At 36.9% G+C, this 22,439-nt stretch overlaps 1 protein-coding gene across 7 annotated transcripts in view; it reads left to right on the forward strand.

The window, feature by feature from the left end:
* LOC127972966 (membrane-associated guanylate kinase, WW and PDZ domain-containing protein 2) overlaps positions 1–22,439 on the forward strand; it is a 214,713-nt gene that overhangs the window by 110,727 nt on the left and 81,547 nt on the right. For all 7 annotated transcript variants that reach the window (XM_052577037.1, XM_052577042.1, XM_052577009.1 and 4 more), the window contains exon 3: positions 21,518–21,637. In XM_052577037.1, coding sequence (XP_052432997.1) covers positions 21,518–21,637 — 120 coding nt within the window. The remainder of the gene's footprint in view (positions 1–21,517; positions 21,638–22,439) is intronic.

The raw sequence follows: 22,439 nt of genomic DNA on the forward strand, positions 1-22,439 counted from the left end.
AGAGCCGCTATCCTGCAGAGTTCATCTTCAACCCTAATCAAACATACCTGAACAAACTCATCAACGTCTTAAAGATTATTAAGGCTACAGGCAAATAAGGGTTATTTTCAGGGTTGGAGCTAAGCTCTGCACGACTGTGGCTCTCTAGGACCGAACTTGCCTACCCGTTTTAGATGCAGTGATACGTTTATTTAGCATATCCAGTCCTATATTTGTAAAGCACTGCAGATTTTCTTTGGGTGCAATGAATGAAATTCCTCATTGGGGAAGTCATGTCCTAGTGGTTAGAGAGTTTGACTCCTAACCCTAGGGTTGTGGGTTTGAATCTCGGGCTGGAAATATCACGACTTAAGTGTCCTTGAGCAAGGCATCGAACCCCCTGCTGCTCCCTGGACGCCACAACATAAATGGCTGCCCACTGCTCCAGGTGTGTGTTCACAGTTTGTGTGTGTGCACTTTGGATGGGTTAAATGCACACCATGAATTCTGAGTATGGGTCATCATACTTGGCTGAATGTCACTTTCACTTTCACTCAACAGAAACCAATAGGTCTGAGAGGATTTCCACATAATCTCAGATGCAGACAGTTTCATTCATGTCTTGCCTCATTCTCTAAGGAGATACAATGAAAAAGTAAGCACACACGCACAATCATACTCTTCGCCATTAGTCCAGACAATCTCACCCACAGCTGTGTGTGTGGCAATGTGATTTGTCCCTAGAAAAGAGAGATAGAGTGAGTCGAGTGACAGTGAGAGGAGTCTTCCTGTCACTGAGGCCCTCTGGGAAATGTGGAGTTGGACTGTGTGTTGATGTATCCAAATATGTCACCTGTCAAATCTTGCCCAATGCAACGTCTTTACTCAAATGGCCTGGTCTGTTCAGACTGAGGAAGAATTTTCTCTTGATTCTGTATGATTGTCTTTTTGAAGAGCCTTCAATAACAGAATAGAGCATTCAGAGAACTGACTGACCATTTCTGCCACATCCATTTGGCTTTAACTGTTCTTTTGCGATTTCTGGTTGCATTGGTTTCACAGAAAATGAACATTCTGGTATTTTGGGTGCAGGGACTTTGCATGACTATCCATGACTGTCCATTTTCTGTTTGAATGTTTTTTTAAAAGTGATTTATTCTTGTGAAGGCAAAGCTGAATTTTCAGCATCATTACTTTAGTCTTCAGTGTCACGTGATTCTTCAGAAATCATTCTAATATGCTGATTTGGTCAATGTACTTGCTAAAAAAATTTAACATAACATCTTCCTATTAGTTGGGCCACCTGGAATCCAATCATTTTGTAGATGTTAACTGCTATTCTCCTATGGGAGAATCTAATTAGAGTCTGATATTGCCCACTTGACATTGGAAATAATGCCCAAAAGGACCTGTTATTATATTATTATGTTATTTAGCAGACACATTCTTATCCAGAGATTAAGTTCGTTTATTACAGGTTCAGTCCCCCGATGCAATCTGGGATTAAGTGGCCCACTCAAGGGCATGATGATGATAGGGGATCCCAGTCCACCCTCATTATTTGTCTGCTAGTGTTAATTGCCAACCAGTGGACTCTGACTGTGCCTATGTGTTAAGTTTTACATACAGATTCCCACATACAGCCGCACCATTTTTTATTCTTTCTGTCTATCGTTCTAACTGCCTAATATAAAATCAAGATCTATAATAAAATGTGAAAATAAATAAATTGTAGTATCACGTACTCATAAATTCATTTTTTTTTTCTGTTCTGCCATCCATTTCACATACAGATAGTGGTCAATTTTTTTAAGAGGTAAAATTCCTCTCCCTTTCATTTGAACTATGAACTAGTCATTAAAATTTCATTAAAAATGTATTCATTAAAGTCCTCAAAAACATGGGAGCAAGTAAACATAAACTTCAAGCAACTTCCGCACATGCACAGATGCGCTAAGGCAGACAGCATGCTGTTTTTCATCCCAGGAAATCTGTTACTTAGCACTTGCATATAGTGTGTGTGTGTGTGTGTGTGTGTGCGTGTGTGTGTGTGTGTGTGTGTGAAGATGCTGTTGTCAGGAGGGAGTCTGTGTCCCCTGTTCTCCAAGCTCTGTGTGCACAAGATAAGGAGCCTCCATTACCCTGACACAACAGCCAGGCAGGTAAACACTCTCTGTAACCTCCTACACTCATCTCCAGTATACACACGTACATGCAAGTTTCTTTAACACACTCGGTAAGTTGATTTGTTGTTATGTGTATTGTATGACAAGGCCATCGGACTACTTAGCCCATTTGTAGCAAACTAATGTATGCCTTTTCAAGCATATGTTAACTACACTTACGAAGTATCCTTTTTTAACATTGGATTGCTTATCATCGTGCTTGCTACAAAAAATATTTAAGGGCATATATTAAAAGATAATTAAGGAAAACATAATCTAGTACAATTAATGCAATAATAACGTTGAGCAGATATAATTTAGGCTTTTATTGTCATATGATCAACACGCATACAACATGCACATAAAATGAAACTAAAAAGTGTAGGGTAAATTAAATAGAACCAGTAAAATCAAAAATACAACAGAAAGACAGTGTAGCATTACTATCTCGACATGTTGTTAAACATATTAGCAGAAATGTAACATACGGAATGCAGAAATACAACCAAATCACATTCGAAGGTATGATTGGAATCTTCAAAAAGTTAGATCGGAAAAATACTTTATTTTGTGGCATTGTATCACACGTTAGCTTTTGAAACACATAAACTAGTGATATAATGTGACCAACAGTAATGCTAATCTAATGTTTACAGCGCAAAACCAATATATTAGCACAGCTATAGCCAGATCACATAAAAAAAACACAGTAGGAATATTTTGAATCTAGGTTTGAAGATGGATTAGCATCACTGTCTAACAATTAGTCTAGCTGCATTTCTATTACAGATTTGCAAAATGACGACATTTCCATTAACTAATGTTATGCAACTAAAACTTATTTTTTTCCTCTCGCGATAAGTCATGGCGATGGATGTTTGGTATGTTTATGTATATAGCAACCACCACACTAGCCTTTATTTTTAATCAAAGGAGATGTAGGCATTTATCTTAAGCGAGGCAATGTTCTGAGCTACTGCTAGGCCGCTTCTGAAACGTGTTGTGGCTCGGCTAATATAAACACAAGCGTTGACTAGAGTGATAGCTCAGAGTGATATCTTTTTTACAAATTGTGTATCACAATATTAATTACCAACAACAGATCAAGATAAATAACATGGGTTGTTGCTGCTTTACGTATGTCAAGGCATCACTTAAGCATGGTGGGTAGCTATTTTGTTTTGAAAATATTTTTCTCATAATCCACTTCTTGCAAAAGCTATTTATGCAGGCTGAGACAAGGTCAGCCATACAAAATCCATAAATACAAAGTGATGTGTTCATTCTGTCTCCAAGCACTTGTGAATATGAATGCAGTGGCGACAGACATCAATGCAGAAAAAGTTTGGCACTGGATGAAGTTTAATGAATACATTACATAGTTCTTGATGCTTAATGTGATTTTTCATACATATTCCTGATGTTTGCGTTTTAGCACAAACTGAATCTCACAGAGGGAAGAAGAAATGGATCATGCTGCTTTTTGGCAAAAATGGGTATAATCAAAGGTGATTATATTAGCTTAATTGAGGAAGAGTTTTATAACCACAGTGGCATATAATCAGGACATTAATATCTGGCAGGGGTTTTAACTGTGCCATGCTGGATCACCTAAGCCCGTAAAAAGCATGATTAGGCACAGCAGAAGCCAAAGCATGCTAGTGTGTGTGTGTGTTTGCCTATGAATAGAAAATAGAAATGCAAGCTATATTTGTATTATCACAAGGACTCAGTTAATCCATAATTTTTCTCAGGTGGTTTCATTGATTTTTTTTTATTGTCCCTAACGATCCATCTGTATCCATATATCCTTCCATCAACTATCCATCCATCCATCCATCCGTCCATCCATCCATCCATCCATTCATTTCTCTACCTGGCCATAAATTCTTTAATCTGTCTATCTATTCCTACATCCAGCCATCCATCCATCAGTCAGTCTTTATTTCCATCTGTCCATCAATCCATATCTCTGTCAATCAATCAGTCCATCCATCCATCCATCCATTATTTTCCATCTATCCAATCTTTCGATTGATCCACTCATCTATTTGTCCTCCCACCCATCCATTCATCTTTAAATCTATTCACTTGTTATTTATTCTTTATTCTATTCATCCATCCATTTGCCCATCCATCTTTTTGTCAATTTATCTGTCTGTTCCTCCATCCACCTATCTGTTTATTCATCCATCCATCTGTCCACTTATCTGTTCATCCATCCATCCATGCATCCATACACTTATCAGTTTGTTCATCCATCCATCCATCCATCTGCCCATCTATTTGTCCATCCTTCATCTGCCCATCCATCTATCATTTTGTATGTGTGTTTGTTCATGAATTATCTGCCCATCCATCTTTATGTCCTTCTGTCCATCCATCCATCCATTAATTCATAATTCTATCCATCCAGACAGCCATTCATTCGTCCATAATACAGTGTTCCTCGTGTGTGATGGAAACCAATACATTATTCATGTGATTGATTTCCCTTAATAATTGCGAAAGAGTTAATCATTGCAGAAATTCCCTCGAGTGTGTAAACAGCTTGTGTGTGTGTTATACTGCTGCAGACATGCTACAGAAATTACTCATAACATAGTATGAATCATGTTCTGCCATGTCACTGTCAATTTGTACATTTGATGCATATATAAATGAATATGGTAGATTAAGTAACCCATTTTTATATATATTAATGAGTAAGAAGAAAAAAATATGAAAAAGTAATTTGTGCTGCTAAGTGTATTGTCTTTAATTTAGTCTATAGGGAGATTTTATAGGAGATATTTGGGAGAACAATATGAATGCTCTAGGTTTTTATAGGTCTATAAAGAGTCAGCATTTTCAGCTGAAGATACTCCAAATCTTTTGAGAATAAATCATGATATTGGCTCTGTTCCAAATGCTAGTACATTGTCTTCTTGTCTACTTAGGTAGCTATTTCATTAGCTTCAAGCTTGGTTTGTCAATATACGCCAAAACTGGTTTTGTATGAGTAACACCAAAATAGCTTCATTCTCACATATATCCTAATTAAATATAATTTAGAAGGTAGCTCATTCGGTTTTGGGAACGAACTATTGTTTATCAGTGTTCCAGAAAATTAAATTATGTTGAAATGCTTTTTTGCCACATGTCATTGTCCTTTCCCATATGCTGTCCATGCAGGGTTTAGCCAAGGGGAAGGTGACAGTCTTCTCCCCACCGTTTGCAAAAATCACTGTAACTGGATATCAGGCACCAGTGAATGGCTTTTATGGAACCCCCTAAAATATTCCTATTAAAACCTGTATATGGCCAGAGATGATTTGTCTGTGGGTGAAATTGGATTAATCGAACTGTAAAGCTTCAACGTTGTGCTTGAGACTTACTCTATCTCTCTAGCCGTCCGCCATTAAACAGAGAGAGAGAAAAGAAGAAAAAATTTAATTTGCATTGGTTGAAATGGTCATGGTGCACACCTTAAATGGAACCCAATTAATTTTTTTGTGGATGGGTAGAGGTTGACTCTATAGAGAGTTTAATGTCTATGAGTATAGCTGATATAGGACTGTAGATAATATAAAGTGTGATGTGGTGTTATTTCGGGGATTGTATGAGTGTTTTCTGGTTTGAAGGTAGTCATGTCTACAAGTGCACCAGTATTTGTTGAAAATATTACAGCAAGTAATTGGAGTTCTGTCTACGTTTTCAACATTCAAGCATTTCATGCTAAAAGAGTTGAAAGAGAAAAGACTGCAGGGTGAGAGAAGAAGGAAGCAAGTGAAACTAAATGAAATAAAGCAAATATGAACGTGTAGTGGGTTTCGTTTGAACATTGGGAGGCATATTTCTCCGCCTTGCCCCAACTTTAAATAAGATTAAAAAAGAGGCAACCCGATATGTTTTAGACAACCTTGAACATTTATATATATATATATATATATATATATATATATATATATATATATATATATATATATATATATATATATATATGCATTCATGTTCAATATGTATGTATGTATATGTAATTAAAATATCATGTATTATTTAGAAAATACAGTCTTTTATACACTTAATTAGTAAACAAGAAATCATGAAGAGAACTTGTGTGTGTGTGTGTGTGGCTGTAAGTTCAACATAACCCTTACGACTTGTGAGTTCTCAGAAATCCTGTAGCAGTCAACGCTTAATTTATCATACTGAATTTTCTTTGTTAAATAAAAAAGATGCATGATTAGCGGAGACTTTGCACTCCCTTCTAAATGTGAGCCTGTGCATGTAAGTTGCCAGTGTCGACAGAATATGAAATATAATATTCAACAACACTTCCTCACACAGCATTGATGCTCACAGCACCGTTCCCTCCACTTTACACACTTGTGTTTACCTTGCATTAGTATTTAAATAAACACCGTCTCCAAATCTTTATCTAGCACTCCCAGTAAGCTGCTGAGTTGGTACGGTTTTCTGTGAGCACAGTCTTCGCCCGTAGCAAGTAGCTGAGCACCAGAAGGAGGCAAATATGTGAATTATTCATCAGAGTTTTTATTATTTATAATTTTTGTGCAAACTTCATGCAGAACATTTTTTGTGATGTTTCAGACGTTGGAGGAAGATTTTGTTGTTTATCGTCGTTTGGGCAGTGAGGGGATAAGACATGTTTCATGTTTTGAACAGAATAACATTGTAAACCTACCTGTGAACATAGTCTACCTGTGAAACAACTGGAATTGTTTAATGACTGCCTTAGTAGTCAAATTATTTTTGGAATTTTAATATGAAAGATAACATTATGTGTTCTGAATGAATGAAACTCTACGGCTCTGTTTTTAAACCCTAGTAAGCAGCCTTGCTTTCTTGCTGTCTACATTTTTCTAATCTTCATGGAATATAATAACTTTGCTTTGCATTCATCCACCCATCCATTCCAAACAAACAGTGTTTCTCATGGGCAGTGCACAATGTTTTAAATTCATAATTGATTTCATTTAAATTTGGTGCTAGCATGTCTGCAGTTTTCCCGTAGAACTGGGCTACTTTTACACTGTTTCCATAGACTGTTTTTTATTCCATTGGTTACCCCACTCCCGGGAGCAATACCGACAGAGGGAACCCCTAACAGAAAAAGAGAGGGAGAGAAAGAGAGATCTGGCTAGATCTTGGATTAGCAGTTGGGCTGGTTTTGTTTAGCAGATCTGGCAACCCACTGAGCTCTGCACAAGCACCTGTAATCTCTAATCTATCCCTTTTACCCAATTTTGCTTTTCTGTTTGCGATCTGATCATTTTATTCCACTAAACTCTGGGAACGTTTTCAGTCCAATGAACCAGTAAGCAAACGCATTCAAGCAATCAGTCCAAAAACTGCGCTAAACTAAAAAATAATAATAATAATAGGATAAATGGTGTATGCTTAATTTCATAAAAAGAGTGTGATAATTCATGATTACAATTTATGTTCTATATGACTTAATTTTGTGTCAACATTTCTCTCAACTCCACCCACCATCTTGAATAAGTTTGATACAGGTAGATGCTGCATTAGAATAAGGCCTAAATAATCTCATAAAGCTAAATAATTTTGAATACATGTCTCAACCTCTATCAGGTTGGCACTTCATGACTTTATCCTGTGAGAAATGGTTATTAGCTAAATTTACAAAAAACGTAATCATGCACGAAACAAGCAAGTTACAAAGAAACAGCAAGTAACACAATAAACTAAAAAATTAATTTTGAAGTAGGAAGACTATAATAATATTTCCTTTTCAAATATACTCTAATGATCTTTGTTTTATTTACTACTTTAAAAAGTCATTTTAACAGTGTACGTCCAATGACTTATGTTTGGTTTCTTAGAGACACCAGTGTCCTATACCACGAAGGTAGTTGAACAAATTTAGAGTTACAGGATAAAAAAAAAAAAACAGGCCACTAAAAAAAAGCCACTTCCATGGTACCTAAACACCCGAAAATTGGTGCAAACTAAACTGATACTTACCTGGCTAATCCAGATTCATGGTATCGGCCCCAGTTATAAAACATAATTAAAGTAAAGTCGCTTTCACAGACTGGTGTACACACAGTACAGATCATTTCCTTACTGGGGTCTCTGGGATGCCAAACATTATAGTAAAGTCAGATCTGAACAGAACATAAGAGTTAAAATAGATCATTTAAATATTTTACTTGATTATAAAGCAGAAAGATGAACAGAATGTAGGGCCTCATTACAGTATATGTGCACAAGAGTGCCTATATGTATAATTGGCTCTTTTTTGCATAATCATCCCCCACCATTTGTTGTCTCCATATGTTGAGGTATATATAATTGAAGATGCTGAAAAGCTTTTTTCTTTGGAAGGGTTTGAAACTTAGATTGCGGTGGTGTTCAGTGATGTTATTTCCTTTCACATTCTCATTTCATCTCTCGACCCCCAACCTCCCGCCCATCCTCTCATATCTTCTCCTCCCATCATCTCACAAGACCATATGACTGTAGGGCTGGTGGCCTTTAGCTCTAATTGGTGACTCTTTTAACTGAAAGAGAGAGAAAATGAAAATGTATAAATAGAAGAGACAATGAAGTCTTTGTTTATTACAGCATACAAACACTGCTCGCACCTTCCCTCTGATTTTAATATGTGCCTTCTCCTAGCATCTCTGAAGCTCCCGTGGGTCAAAAACAGACATTCAAGCCCGTACATACTAATAATCCAGTCAGACGCTCAGACACGGTTGTCCTCGTAAAGCTCAGTGATGCAAATACACAAGAGAACCCTGTGTAGCGTCACCTCTGGAGTGAAAGAGGTCAAGTGTTTGATTATTTCATCCATTTGGGGATGTAATTTCCTTAAAATCTGACCTTTCTGTCATGGGTTTAAATCGTTTATATCAGTGGTTCTTAACCTTTTTGACTCCGAGGCCCTCGTTGTCAAGAACAATAGTCAAAGGTCCAGTTGTCTATGATTTTTTTGAGGATGATTAAGGATAAGAATTAAAAAAAAAACTAAAAAAAAAAACCGTCCAGATAAAATATTCTTGAGCTTGGCATAAATTGAAAAATGTATGTTCATTAAATATATTTATATGAAATGTCCATGGAGTTTTTTTTTTTAATTTATATGATTTTTCTAGGTCCTAAAAATTTCACTTTTATAATTAGCCTTCCTCATATATCTATATATCTCATATATCTTTTCAAGACTGTCAGAATCCTGCCTCATGGGGAGGGGGTGAATTAAAATAAGAAATACATTGTGTTTTAGTTTTATTTTATTTTTAGGTTGTTTTGTTTTAAAAACATTTCAATGCCCTCTTGGTAGTTCATTGTGGGCCCTTAGTTGAGGACCACTGTTTTTGCCATTTTGAATGAAAACCAGTTCTGTTACTGACCCCTTTGAGACTGTTTTGGTTCACCCCCCACCCCCTAAAATCTAATTCTGTGATCATTTACTCATCTTTTAAAATCCTACTTGCATTGCTTTCTTCCATGAATCACGAAAGAAGATAATTTAAAGAATGTTACTTCTTTTTTTCATTCGACAGAACCATATACTGAAATTGTCAAGCTCAAAAAAAAAATTCATAAAAGTGTCCATTATGACTCATGCTTCTAGTCTTCTAAAACCATATGATTTGTTATCTCATATCTCTGACCAGGCTTTGTGCATTATTAGTTTTTATGGATACTTACATTGACGTGGATCTCTCTCTCTCGGTCTTGCCACAGTAATATTTACAGAGGATTAGATTGACAGCAAAGCATCTGATCTGGGATCAGGCCAACAGTTATTCAACACATTCTGATGCCCAGAGGCTGTGGCACACGCTGACTGCATCCCTTCCTCAAACCCTCTCTCTGTTCACTCAGTCTTTCATCACTTTCTCTTCTGGTCTCTCACTTTGAGTCACGCCGTCATCTCATATTATGGCTATTAGCCATTTCCAGTTTGATGAGGTGTATTTTAAAGAAAATTAGTGACTTTAAAGGGGTCTTTTGATGCTTCTAAAAAGAACATTATTTTGTGGATTTGGTGTAATGCAATGTGTTTATGCGGTTTAAGTTTCAAAAAACATTCTTTTCCATATAATGTACATTGTTGTTTCTCCTCTATGCATCGCCTTCTGAAACGCATCGATTTTACAAGGCTCATAGTTCTGAAAAAGTGAGGTGTGCTCTGATTTGCCAGCTATCCAGTGGGTTGTGATTGGCCAAATGCCTTAAGCCCATCATCGGTTCTCTTTTAGCAGTTCAATCAATGGGATATTGGTTTATTTTGCATCAGAGGGAGGGTAAAGGCACGTTTATAAACCGAAAAAATTACGTAATTTGTGGATTAGTGCGTACTGGAGATGCAAACCGTTTCAAATGATTCAGTTCGATTTGGTGATTGGTTAAATAGAAAGATTTGTTCACGATCCGGACATCAGATGAGACAAAAGCAATAAAACCCATTACAAACTAGGCATTTGTTGCTTCCAGTGGGGCATAATTACTGATTATAAGGACTTATAATGTCTTGTTAAGCGTTGTGTTGTGTATCGCACTGCTTAAACATAAAACCATGTCTGCATTTGTGATCTGAGAAACAACAAACAACAAGCCTACTCTACTGCATTGGCAAAATATTCAAATATAAAATATGTACTTACAAGCTATGAGTCAGAAGTGCCAGACTTTCTTTGCAAAGTGTGAACTGCCCAAGTTATCTTCCTCCATAAAATGAGCTGCACACATTGGAATATTTGGGTTGGACTGTTTTGGAACAGTGTTGAAATTCAAATCAACTGATTACTAGTCTTGTCCTCTTTTGGAAGGCCAAATAAGGTAGTTTCGCTTTAACAAAAAAATGGCCCCGGCGGCAACAGAGAGAATAAAATGTTCACCTTCCTTCTTTCCATAAACATTTGGGCAAATCTACCCACATAGTGACGTAGACATGTGGGGGCAGGTTAGAATGAGCCTTTTTAGGGGGGTGTGGCAGTCTTAAATTTGATAAAGAATATCTCTTTGGATTTGAGACTTTAGTCTTTGCAACTTTACAGATCTAATTTAACCACCAAATGCTTGTAACGCTCCAAAGAGAAAGGAAAAATTTAAATTGCATCATATTACCCCTTTAAGGATTCTTTGGATAAATAATATGTTAGGTTGTTTAGAAATTGCACGTGCCATCTCTAGCTTAAATTAATACATGATATGTTTTGGGTCATAACTTCTGGCACAAATCACTCTTGGAAAACATATACGATCCAAGTGCAGTTTAATTCCAAAAACAAGGCAAACAGGCATAAAAACAAAGGCAAAGGGTAATCTACAGACACAGTGTAACAGAAAACAATACTAAAACAAACAAGGGCTAACAGAACATGGTATATAAAGGGAAACTAATAAAACTAAATGACATACAGCTGGAAACAGTAAGAACTTATAATAAGTGCAAGGGGTGATGGGAACTGAAGTCCGGAACAACTCAAACAACAGTCCAGAAGAGTGCCCTCTGATGGCTGGCAAGGGCACTCCAGCAGATGGCTGGGACTACTAACCTTTAGAAAAGTATTTGTTTACAGTTTCGCATTTTAATTTCACATTATCTTAGCACAAGATAGTTATTAGAAACAAAAATGTAATGATGGTATTTATACTTTTCAATTATCATTTGTTTACATAATCATGGTAATGGGATTGACATTTTAAGATCATCCATTTCTGAGACATTAAATTGCCCTTAAAGAGTTTACTTCTTGAATGATGACAAATCATACTTTTTAATATATGGAACGGTTTAAAAATGTGGTAACAAGGTTGATGGAATATTATTTATTTTATTGTTACTTGCTTAATAATTCAAGTAGAAAGGGGCACTGAAGACTGGAGTAATGGCTGCTGAAAATTCCGTTTTGCCATCACAGGAATAAATTACATTTCAAAATAGAAGATGTTTAAAATGCAATCACAATATTATTGTTTTTATGTTTTTTTAACAGAAAAAAATAAATATTAAAATCTTACAGGCCTCAAACTTTGAACAGTAGTGTAATTTTAAAAAAGTACAAAAAATGTCTTGATTAACATATAGTAAATTTGCTAGCAAGTCGTTGTTTAAAATAATTTTTACTCGTGCTGTATGAAGATACAAATTTTGTAGAGCGACCCATCTACTGTGTGTCTACCGCATGCCTGTCGGTGAACTGCTGTTTTCCACATCTACAGATGAGCAGGTGGAAACATCCTGGGACGTCCACTGCACCTTCTCACCCTCTCCCAGATGGCATGAGATTAAAGGAAGGGGGTCAGACAGATTGTTGAGGTTACATCTCAGATATGATCAGAACTGTGTTCGCTGTCAAAGCGCTTCATATTGCATACTTTTTCCAAGCTCTTCCTTCTTTTCCTCCACTAAGCTGTGAGTGAATGCTCAGATGCTTGGATGCCTCTGAAGTGGAAGGAAAGCAAAGCTTTTTCATCAACATCCAAAAAGGTAAACAAGGAAAGGAGAGATATGAAGCATGAGAGATCAAACATGCGACTGGAAAGAACACAGCACACCCGTCACCAAGATTGAAGAAAAGCTGTACATGTCAAAGAAGCTACAGGGGTGTTTTATAAGGACATAAAACATTATGCACCTGGATAAGGGTACATACAGTACAGTTTGTTTTTAGATGTAGTCTTTTGCCTGGGTACAAAGTGTTAAATGTTACTTTTCTGATTGTTTACACCGATCTTCCTTGTTTTTATGCTTGTGTGTGTGTTTTAGTTTCTGTGAGGTTTGTGATGTATATTCTGTCAGTCAAGATTAAGTATATACAAAGAGCTGCAGAATATGTAGGTATGGGTGTGGGTGTGTAAGTTAGTGATAGCATAATTGAATCTAGGCTGCTAGCACGAAGTTTGTTGGTTCAGTTCCACAACCAGCTGGGATTTTCGTACTAAACATTTAAGTAGTTATAATTCACAAAAAAGCTTTTTTTTTATATAGGGAGTTCCTGTTCAACTGAATGAGGGTTGTATTTGTTTGATTGGACAGTTTTTAGGAGTATAATGACTAAATAAGAGGCCCAAGAGACACTATCATTCCCTAATGTCTCAATTTTGTTTGCTTCGTAAGCATCTTTTGAGAGTCGCCGAAAAACTCACTAAGGGGATTGCATCGCCCATTTCAAAAGTACCCTCAGGCTATCAGTCGTAGTTAAGGGTGCCTGAAAAAGCCACAAATCTATGTGAATTATTAATATCAATGCATCTGTTATGGCAGATTCTCAACTGTGGTTTCCAACGCACAGAGTTAACAAATAGACAGTGACATATTGCAGTAATGTTTTCACTTCCTCCCTCCCTTTCTTTCCTTCCTCTCTGGCATTAATAATACCAGTATGTCAATACACCTCTTGGGGGTGTAGATTATAATGGATTTCTTGAGAAGACAGGGCTGTTACCATTTCAACAGGCTAGCAGGTCAATTTGCTGGATCTGAAATCAATCTTGCATGTCCACTATCAATCACTGTGAAGCACAGTGCACTCACATCCTTGAATTTGTCTGATTTGTGGCTTTTTACCAGTTTTTTTTACCAGAAAGAGCTTAAACACATTGTTAATCTTGTTTGTCTTTCCTAGTTTTGTTGAGAACCAAACCACTGGTGTGCCTCAGGGGTCAATATTAGGCCCAATACCGAATGCTCATCAGTTGTGTTTTGCTCAGGCTCATGATAATAAATCTTTAAATTGTATCTATATCTCTCTGCTTGGGTGTAATGCGGGCTAAGTGCATTGAAAGCAAGTTTTTAACTGTGCATCTCAAAAGTCCCATATACCCTGTTTTTATTTATAGCTGTATCCGGGGGTAATCCAGCCTCATACACAGCATTAGAAGGACTTTTCTGCTTTCTAATTGACTAATGGTCAGATTAGGTAGGGCACAATGGACCTCGCTGACATGGCCTCTTGCAGTGATAACAGATGGATTATGAATTGAAATGGGACAGGCAGAACGGTAGTGCTGTGAAAACATTGCCTCAGCCGATTGGAATGAGATCAGTATCACTATGAATGGCAGGTCTCACAAGCTCTGTTTCAAAATATATGTGTACTTTTTAAACAGACAGCTACACTCTAAGGTAATATCCTAAATAATATGGAACCTTATAAGTGACGGGTTTAGATCGCTATTTATAGTCAGCAACTCTGCATGATGCTCAAATCACAACTCTTACTTGGGGAATTTTAGTATAGTTTTCCAATTAAAAATATATCCTTAAAACAAGATAATTATATTTGAGGAAGAAATGGCTAAATAAATTAGGATTTATTTATCAGATAATTTATCTATTTGTTTATTTTTTCCCCATTATTATTTTTTTTAAACATCAAGCATACAAAATTCAAAGTTTATGCTTAAAGGAATTTTTCAGTATGATATAAAAAAAAGTATAGTCTCTAAAGTTATCACTAAACTGATACCATACTGATTGATTGATTCATTGATTGATTGTCTAATTGAATGGTTGTCTAATTGATTGTCTGATTGATGGCCTGAGTGATTGTTTTATTGGTCATCTAGTTAAATCTTTGTATTGGGAACACACCTATGATCTTCTGTGCCTCCACTTCAGCTTCCTTCTATTTCATTGCTTCACCATCCCTATTGCTCGCTCCCAACTTCTTCCAGTACATCCTCCCTGGCTGTTTCACTTCATCAGTCCACCATAGTGCAATTTAGAAAGCGTTATTACAGTCCATATCTTATCATCTTGTCAGAATAGTACCGCCTGTCCACAGTAAATGGGTTGGTAGTTGTAGATTGCAATTGCCAGTTCCTTTTGCAAGGCATTAATAATGAGCTGTAATTTCCCCTGATGAATCACAATTCAGTGTTGTCATATTGTCTTATAGACAAGCGGAAGAAGAAGTAGGTCACTTTTCTTTTCTCATCACAAGGCACATTCACTGCAAGGGATTACTTGCAGTGGCACTTTCATATATAGGCAGGACAGGATTTGGAACCTTGGCAGCTGTAAGGCTGGTTTTCCTTAATGTTTTTGGATGGAGACTGTATGTGCCATGACTTTGAGGGGCAGGAAAGGAGTTGTCTGAAGTCTTTCTTTAGAGTCTGTCACATCGCAGTGGCTAGTCCTTAGATCAAGAGCATAATCTGCTATCTCCCAGCAAGACCAGACAGAGACACTTAGGAATCAAATTCGATGAAATGAGATGGGGTCCATATTGCAGGAATTAGGAAGTGTCCGGAGACATCCTTTGGGTCTGGTTAGTGCCTCCTGATCTTGGTTTGGTTGCCAAGATGATTCATAACACCCAGCCAAAGGAAAGAAGCTTGCCACAGAAAGCTGCACAGACCCTGTGCTATACCAGCTCTCTTGAAGAACAAGCACAATGACTATACAGGCTTTTTGCATGGCTCGGTGACTACTTACACAGTAACAGTAATCCTCTTGGATCCAAGCAAGATAATCACATGCACCAGACAACAGAGAAAAAATCCAGAAGTGATGGATTTCCAGCTAAGCACCTCATACCTTTCCTCAAGTGCAAACACAGCACATGCTCATACAGTATGAATTTCTGCACATGTTCTTCTGCATTAAGCATTCTGTTTGTGGCCCCCCACTGATTTCAACCTAGTTGCATTTTCATGTTGTTAAATTATTTTCTGACACCGGAGCAATGGCCTAGTGATTGGCTCACATGCTCCGACACATTTTGTTATAGTGCTTGTGCAGACATCGCAAGTTCAAGCCCCATTTCTTGTCGTTTTATGTGCTTCAATTAAAATGGTGAATATGTCTGTCCATGGAAAGTGAAGCCCAATTTTGTTGAGATGTACAGTAATACTCTGAAAAAAACAACAACTATACTTTATTAATCAATCTTATCGTTAACTTATCCTTTAAATTCCTTCAGTGAATATTAAACTTTCATGTCCTTTAATTTTTATAAGTTCAAACACATTGTTAATCTTATTTCCTAATTTCAATGTAAAACAAACGTTGGAGTGCCGCAGGGGTCGATTATATCCCCAATTCTATTGTAAAATATAAATAAATGTATTTTAAGCGAATGCTCAAGTGTTCTTGATTTTCTCAGGCCTATGAATTTTTAAAGCATATTTATTATGGTTTAAGCTGTTTTATTTGGAAATGTATCAGATTTATTGTGTTTAAAAATTTATTAATTTGATATTGTGATTTTATTGTTGAACCTCAAAAGAAACAATCATGTTTCAAGGACAAGACATGTTTATTTCAAGAAATTGTTACAAATTGGCCAATTTTATTTCACTTCAAAAAGCCCCTATTGAAACTTGCAAAATCTCTTAAACATTCTCAAAATACTTAGCCTCTAAAATATTAATGTATCTTAAAATTATTTTTTCCAATAGATTTAGCTTGTTTCAAGAGGACGATTTGTTCCAACGCATTCATCATTCACTGAGAAACAAACCTTTTGAAAAGCAGCAGTTGCTTATGGAGAATATATCAGAATCAGAAATCAGAATCAGAAAGAGCTTTATTGCCAAGTATGTTTGCGCATACAAGGAATTTGTTTTAGTGACATAAGCTTCCAGTACACAGAGACACCAACACACAGACAAAAAAAAAAAAAAAAAAAAAAAAAGGTAGTCAAATAAATAAGTGTATAAACAATTGTGCTATAAATGATAATGGAATAGGATTGAAAAAGATGCAGGGATGTACTAGGATGGAGGGGTAACAAATAAATATAAGGATGTTGCACTTTTGTTTGCATAAGCATAAGTGGGGAACATTTAACTGTTCATGAGGTAGATTGCCTGGGGGAAGAAACTGTTTTTGTGCCTTGCTGTTCTGGTATTTGCGGCTCTGAGACGCCGACCAGATGGCAAAAGTTCAAAAATGGGGTGACTTGGATGTGAGGGATCCAGAGTGATTTTATGAGCCCTTTTCCTCACTCTGGATGTATACAGTTCTTGAAGGGTGGGCAGGGGAGCACCAATATAACAGAATAACCCAAGGAATATGCTGCCATGTCCATGTACTGGACCTCCTAGACTATATGAAGCACATACCGTTCTTGTTACATGTCTTATGAGACTGTGAACCAATGCCAGAACATAGCCCATGTGCCATGTTTTCAAAGAAACACCAAGCCCAAATCCTTCACGCCTCTCTTCTTTTTCTACCTTGCTTGAGCAAATGTGCAAAGACACTATTTCCAGATAGTATTTTCCTCACCCTTCTTCTCTGCAGGAGATATTGCGGTACATTTTGTACACAGAAAGATGATGCCACTTCCAAGTGGACAATACTGAGGGCAAATAACTAGCTGTCATGCTGTGCGCCTTTTTTGCAGATTGCTGAAGCCCATGATTGCTCATGTGGAAAGAATCACTTTTTTTCTCTTCCTCTAGTGGTTGGTAAACTGGAAAGCACTTTCTAACTTAAGCTGAATTAGATGTAAATTGGTTAAAAGCTTGATTATGAAAAACACTCTAGAGGGAAGCTCAAACTTAATAAAATGAACGTATTTTACTTTTTTTTCCCTAAGTATTATCCCATAATATGTCTATTATCTGCACTAACTTGACCATAACAAATTAACATTGCATAATCCATTGAACTCTTTGGAACGAAGGACTAATGGACAATATTCATAATAAATAGGTGACACAAAAATACATCTTTAACGCTTCATAGTGCCATACAGTAGCACTTGTGTTTACAGGTGTGTTGAAGTCTTGAAGTGAGCCAAGTGAAAGAGCTGGAAAGCATCAACCTGGACTATTAGCCTGATGGAATTTAGACAGCTAGAAAAGCATTAGTAGCACAGGAGTTCACAAATATGAGATGACCCGGACTACAGTTTAATGAGGAAAATGAGTTACATTCAAAACTGTAAGCAATTCATCTGTGCTCCCATGAGAAAAGTGCCCACTGGATAGCATGGCTAATTATAGCAGCATCAAAGGTCCATTTTGAAATTAGCATAGACACTCTCAGAAAAAAAAGAGGTTCCGGCAATAATATTTACCTTTAACCATAAAACTGACTTGTATGTTCCATACAGTCAATGGGTCTTGTTCACTAATAATTGACTAATTCACAAACACATATTTGTTCTTAATCTTCTGGTAATGTTAATGAATTTGGCATTTTTTTAATTAAGCAACATGCAATTTGTATGAACACACCATGGACTTTAAACACAACCTTTCTTTACTCTTAGCAATCATAAAAAAGCTTGTGTGATTTTTATTTGTTTGTGTTTAAAAAAAAGGAGAATATGAAAATTATTGATGAATCATTTTTTGTTTTTCTGAAAATATGCAGATATCATGGATGATTTGTACTCCCATGTGGTTAGTGTTTAGTTAGTTAGCATATCCACGTTAACCCCTGCTGCTAAATGTTGTAGCTTTACAGCCTTTCCCATTTAAAATTGACCTTGTACTGAAAAGCCTCTTTGCTACGTCACAGCCAACAGTCACTGACGATGTCTGCTATTCTTTGGAAAGCCAGTGATACGCATCTTGTCAACAAAGCCTTCCTGCCAAGGTAGCTGCCTCTCCCGAGAAGAAATCACTGGCGTGAAGATCGATCCATCTTCCAGCGATTAGCTTTTCTTATTTAAAGTATGATTTATCAACAAATTGAGCTTTAAGGTGATGTTGGCAAGCGATTTAATGGTCGTAGTGGATTCATTTTCTTTTCATTATGTTATTACATGCTTGAGTAGCTGGCGGTATTGTGAGATACTCTAGTTGTCGTGATGAGGCAGTCTTTGCGCAGTCTTCAGTCAAAGCTCGCCCCGAGAAGACATGGGTCGTGAGAGTGGAGAAGTTCCATTTGCCCCTATTTCCTGTGACCTGTCATTAGCATGCCTTTCATAGGCTATCACGGAGGAAAGACACCCAGCTCTGGGGCTTGTTGTCATTGTGTTGTTATTGATTGATAGATGATGAGAGATGATGTGAGTTTCAAACACTAGTGACAGCTTAATGACTGTGCAGGGCTCCTTTTGGGATTCTCCACAGAGTCTCAGTGGAGTGCAAATCTATGCTGTCAGATGTGGTTTTTTAACTGCTTGGAGTTGTATTTTGATTGCTGTGAATTGGTATTTTGGTAGGTCTGGTAATGGGTGAGAGTGTCACCGATTGACGTCGGCCAGTATTTGGACAAAAACAGGGTACAGGAATTTTCTGTTGTTTGCTTCTAATATTATACGTGTGGTACTTTGCTTTTTGGGAAGCGGTGAGTAAAGGTCTTAAGAGATGTTAAGGTTTTGGAGAGTCGACGATAAAGAAGAATGAACCAAAAAATTGAGTTTAAAGCACATATAGCAAGCTCTTAGAATTACTTTAGTATTCTTGTTGTTGGTTAAAATTAACAAATGCAATGCAGTCATGTCTAGTGATGTCGTGTAAATTGGTAAATCTATGACTTACTAATTAATAATAAATTGATTAAAATAATAAATATCATTCACCTTTTTATGTTATATCACATGGTATTTTACAGCCTTAACTAACCTTGGCTTGTCATAAAAAGGTTAATTTATCTGATATTTTTAAGACACTTGTTGACCTTTTAATAAAAGATATCCCACACTTTTTAATAAGATTTTCTTATCACCAGGCTTTTTTCTTCATTGTGATATCAGGACCGTTTTACAACCCTGGCATTTTTTACTTCTTGCACTTCAAAAAAAAAATCAAGAAGAAATGAAAACTTTCTTATCAAAGTAGAGGTAGGTTCGACCTATCCTGTGTTTAAATGGCATTTGTAATTTGTTTTTGAATAAATTAATAGATACTGAAAATAATGAGCGTCATGTCTTTGACCCTGGAGTCTTTCGGGTGTTTACTGTTGGCACTCCCGCAGTGAGCTCCCTTAACATGCAGACTTTAGAAATACCCCAGTGCTTTCTCAGCTAGCAGCAATTAGCACAAACTCCACAGGTCCTTGCTGACTAATTACAGCTCTGCTACATACTATATGCAGGAATACATTAACACTTCAGTTTATCATTTTAACCTTTAAGCTTAATGTACATACACTTTGAACTGTTCTCATTGTACGCTCGGTGGTGTGCATTGATTTCTTTTTAAATAGATTGAAAATTGTTATCATTTAAAGTAGTAAAAATTGATGTTAAGCATTTTACCACAACACACTTCTCTGCTGTTTTAGGCTTGTTTAACTGGTCTCCCAACCTGGTATTCTAGCCTGGGGTGTGCTCCCAAAGGCAGGTATGGTCTTAAGTTACATCGTTACCAACAGAGTTCAATGGACCTTGTGACCATAGTTGGCTAACAATGCTTTGCGAAATGTTCCCCTGAGCAACTAACAAGAACTTAAAAGCCCTCTAAAACTATAGTAGCAAACCTGACTAGCTTGTTGGCTAGCTAAGAGACAGCATACCTCCTTAGGCTATTTAGGGATACCAAATTATTCCCCTGGTGGACCATCCTGCAAAGTTTACCTCCAACCTTGTATAAATACAACTGAACCAGGTAATCAAGGTCATTCGGAGTGCTAGAGCACCCCTTGTCCAGTTTAAACAGTTTTTAGCATCCTGGTTGCATAACGAGGGTAAAACGGATGCCAACTAATGTTATAGTGCTGCTACATGGCAAATGCCATTAGAGTGTTTTGGTGTGAAAATGTTATGACTTAGACGGGAATTCTGATCATACACTAGCATTAAAATAAACTAATCTGTATACCATATTTATGTATAAAACAGTATACTGTATGTTTAATATGCTTTAAAATGTAATTTATTATAGCAAGACTTTCATTTATTATAAGCCACTTAGGAATTTTGTAATTTTAAAACATTGTGATACATTTTTTGCAGAATTTTTCATGAACAAAAAGTTCAGTGAACCGCATTTATATGAAATAGAAATGTCTTTATTTTCACGGAGTCCTTGCTGAATAAAAGTATTTCTTCTTCCTTTTAAAATCCTTAATAGAGTGATTAGAATGATTTCTGAGGGATGATGTGACACAGAAGATTGGAGTAGACAATTTTTTTTTTATATATATTTGGAAAACACCATTTCTCCAGGCTTATATGTTTCATTTTGGATGAAATTGCGTCATTCTTTTCACCTTAAAGCCTCAGAACCCTGACATTTTGTTTTTCTTCATCCCTCATTATTTTTTCTGTGTCTGACAGACTGTCAGAGGGCATATGTGTCACTCTGTATAAATTAAGTGAACCAGTTACCTGGACACCTGTTCTGTTTGGCTCATGTTGAGCTTTGCTACAAAAACCTTTTGTTGTTGGATGAACTTTCTAACTGCTGATTAAGTCCATGGCACAAACCCCTATAGGGCTCGCTGACCTGAACTAACTCATGCCTTTCTCTTTTCTTAGGTACAACCAGACAGCCTAAAGAAGGAGAGGTCCCAGGAGTGGACTACAACTTTGTGACCGTTGAGAGGTTTGTGGAACTAGAGAGAAGTGGAGCTTTGCTGGAAAGTGGAACTTATGAAGGTAAATTGGCCACGTTGCACAACCACATACTATATTATGTTTTTGTCCCATTATCTCATTGCTAAGATAATGGTCCTTTAGTCCTAAACTAACAAACCAACCATCCAACCAATTAAGTAATGAAGTGTTGGTTTTTAGGCTGTGAACATAACTGATGCCTCAAATCTTTTCCATCAAATTTCTTGAGGTGAAGTGAGCTATTACTATTAGTATCCTAAGCTATTTTTAACGTAGTGAAAGACAAAGTCAGCTAAATAATCCCATAGACTTTTAAGGGAATAGTGTCATATTTAAGATCAAAATATCATAAGCCAGGTTTCTGGCAATCTTTGGCTAGATTAAGACACAGAGATTCAAATAGAATGTTCAAAATGTGTATAAAAAAAACTTGCTTTAGGTGGAAACATTATTCCCTGTCGATACTTCACTCGTACTGCATCTTGTTAAAGATGCTTATGGGGAAAACTCCTTTTTCTCCGATGACTGAAGCCTTTTTTTAGTAATGCAGTGTAACTGCACGGCCATTGGTTCGTGCAGGGAATATAAAATGAACCAATGGCTCGGCAGCAGTTAAAAGAGCAAATTTTAAAGAGCAAATTTCTGGAGTTTTCAAATGCCGCACCGTTTCTGTCACACTGCTGACGGTCATGGCGAGTGCGCTTGGGCTCGTCCCATGCTTGGGAATGCCCTTATTGTGAAGATATGAGTCTTGCATCTCTGCGCTCATGGAAAGCTTTCTTTTCAGAAAGGGAATCCACCCCTCGCACCTTCCCACTTTCTTCCTCCCAGGAGCCTGTGAGGA

The sequence above is a fragment of the Carassius gibelio genome, chromosome A4, assembly GCF_023724105.1.
Source record: "Carassius gibelio isolate Cgi1373 ecotype wild population from Czech Republic chromosome A4, carGib1.2-hapl.c, whole genome shotgun sequence".
Lineage (NCBI taxonomy): Eukaryota > Metazoa > Chordata > Actinopteri > Cypriniformes > Cyprinidae > Carassius > Carassius gibelio.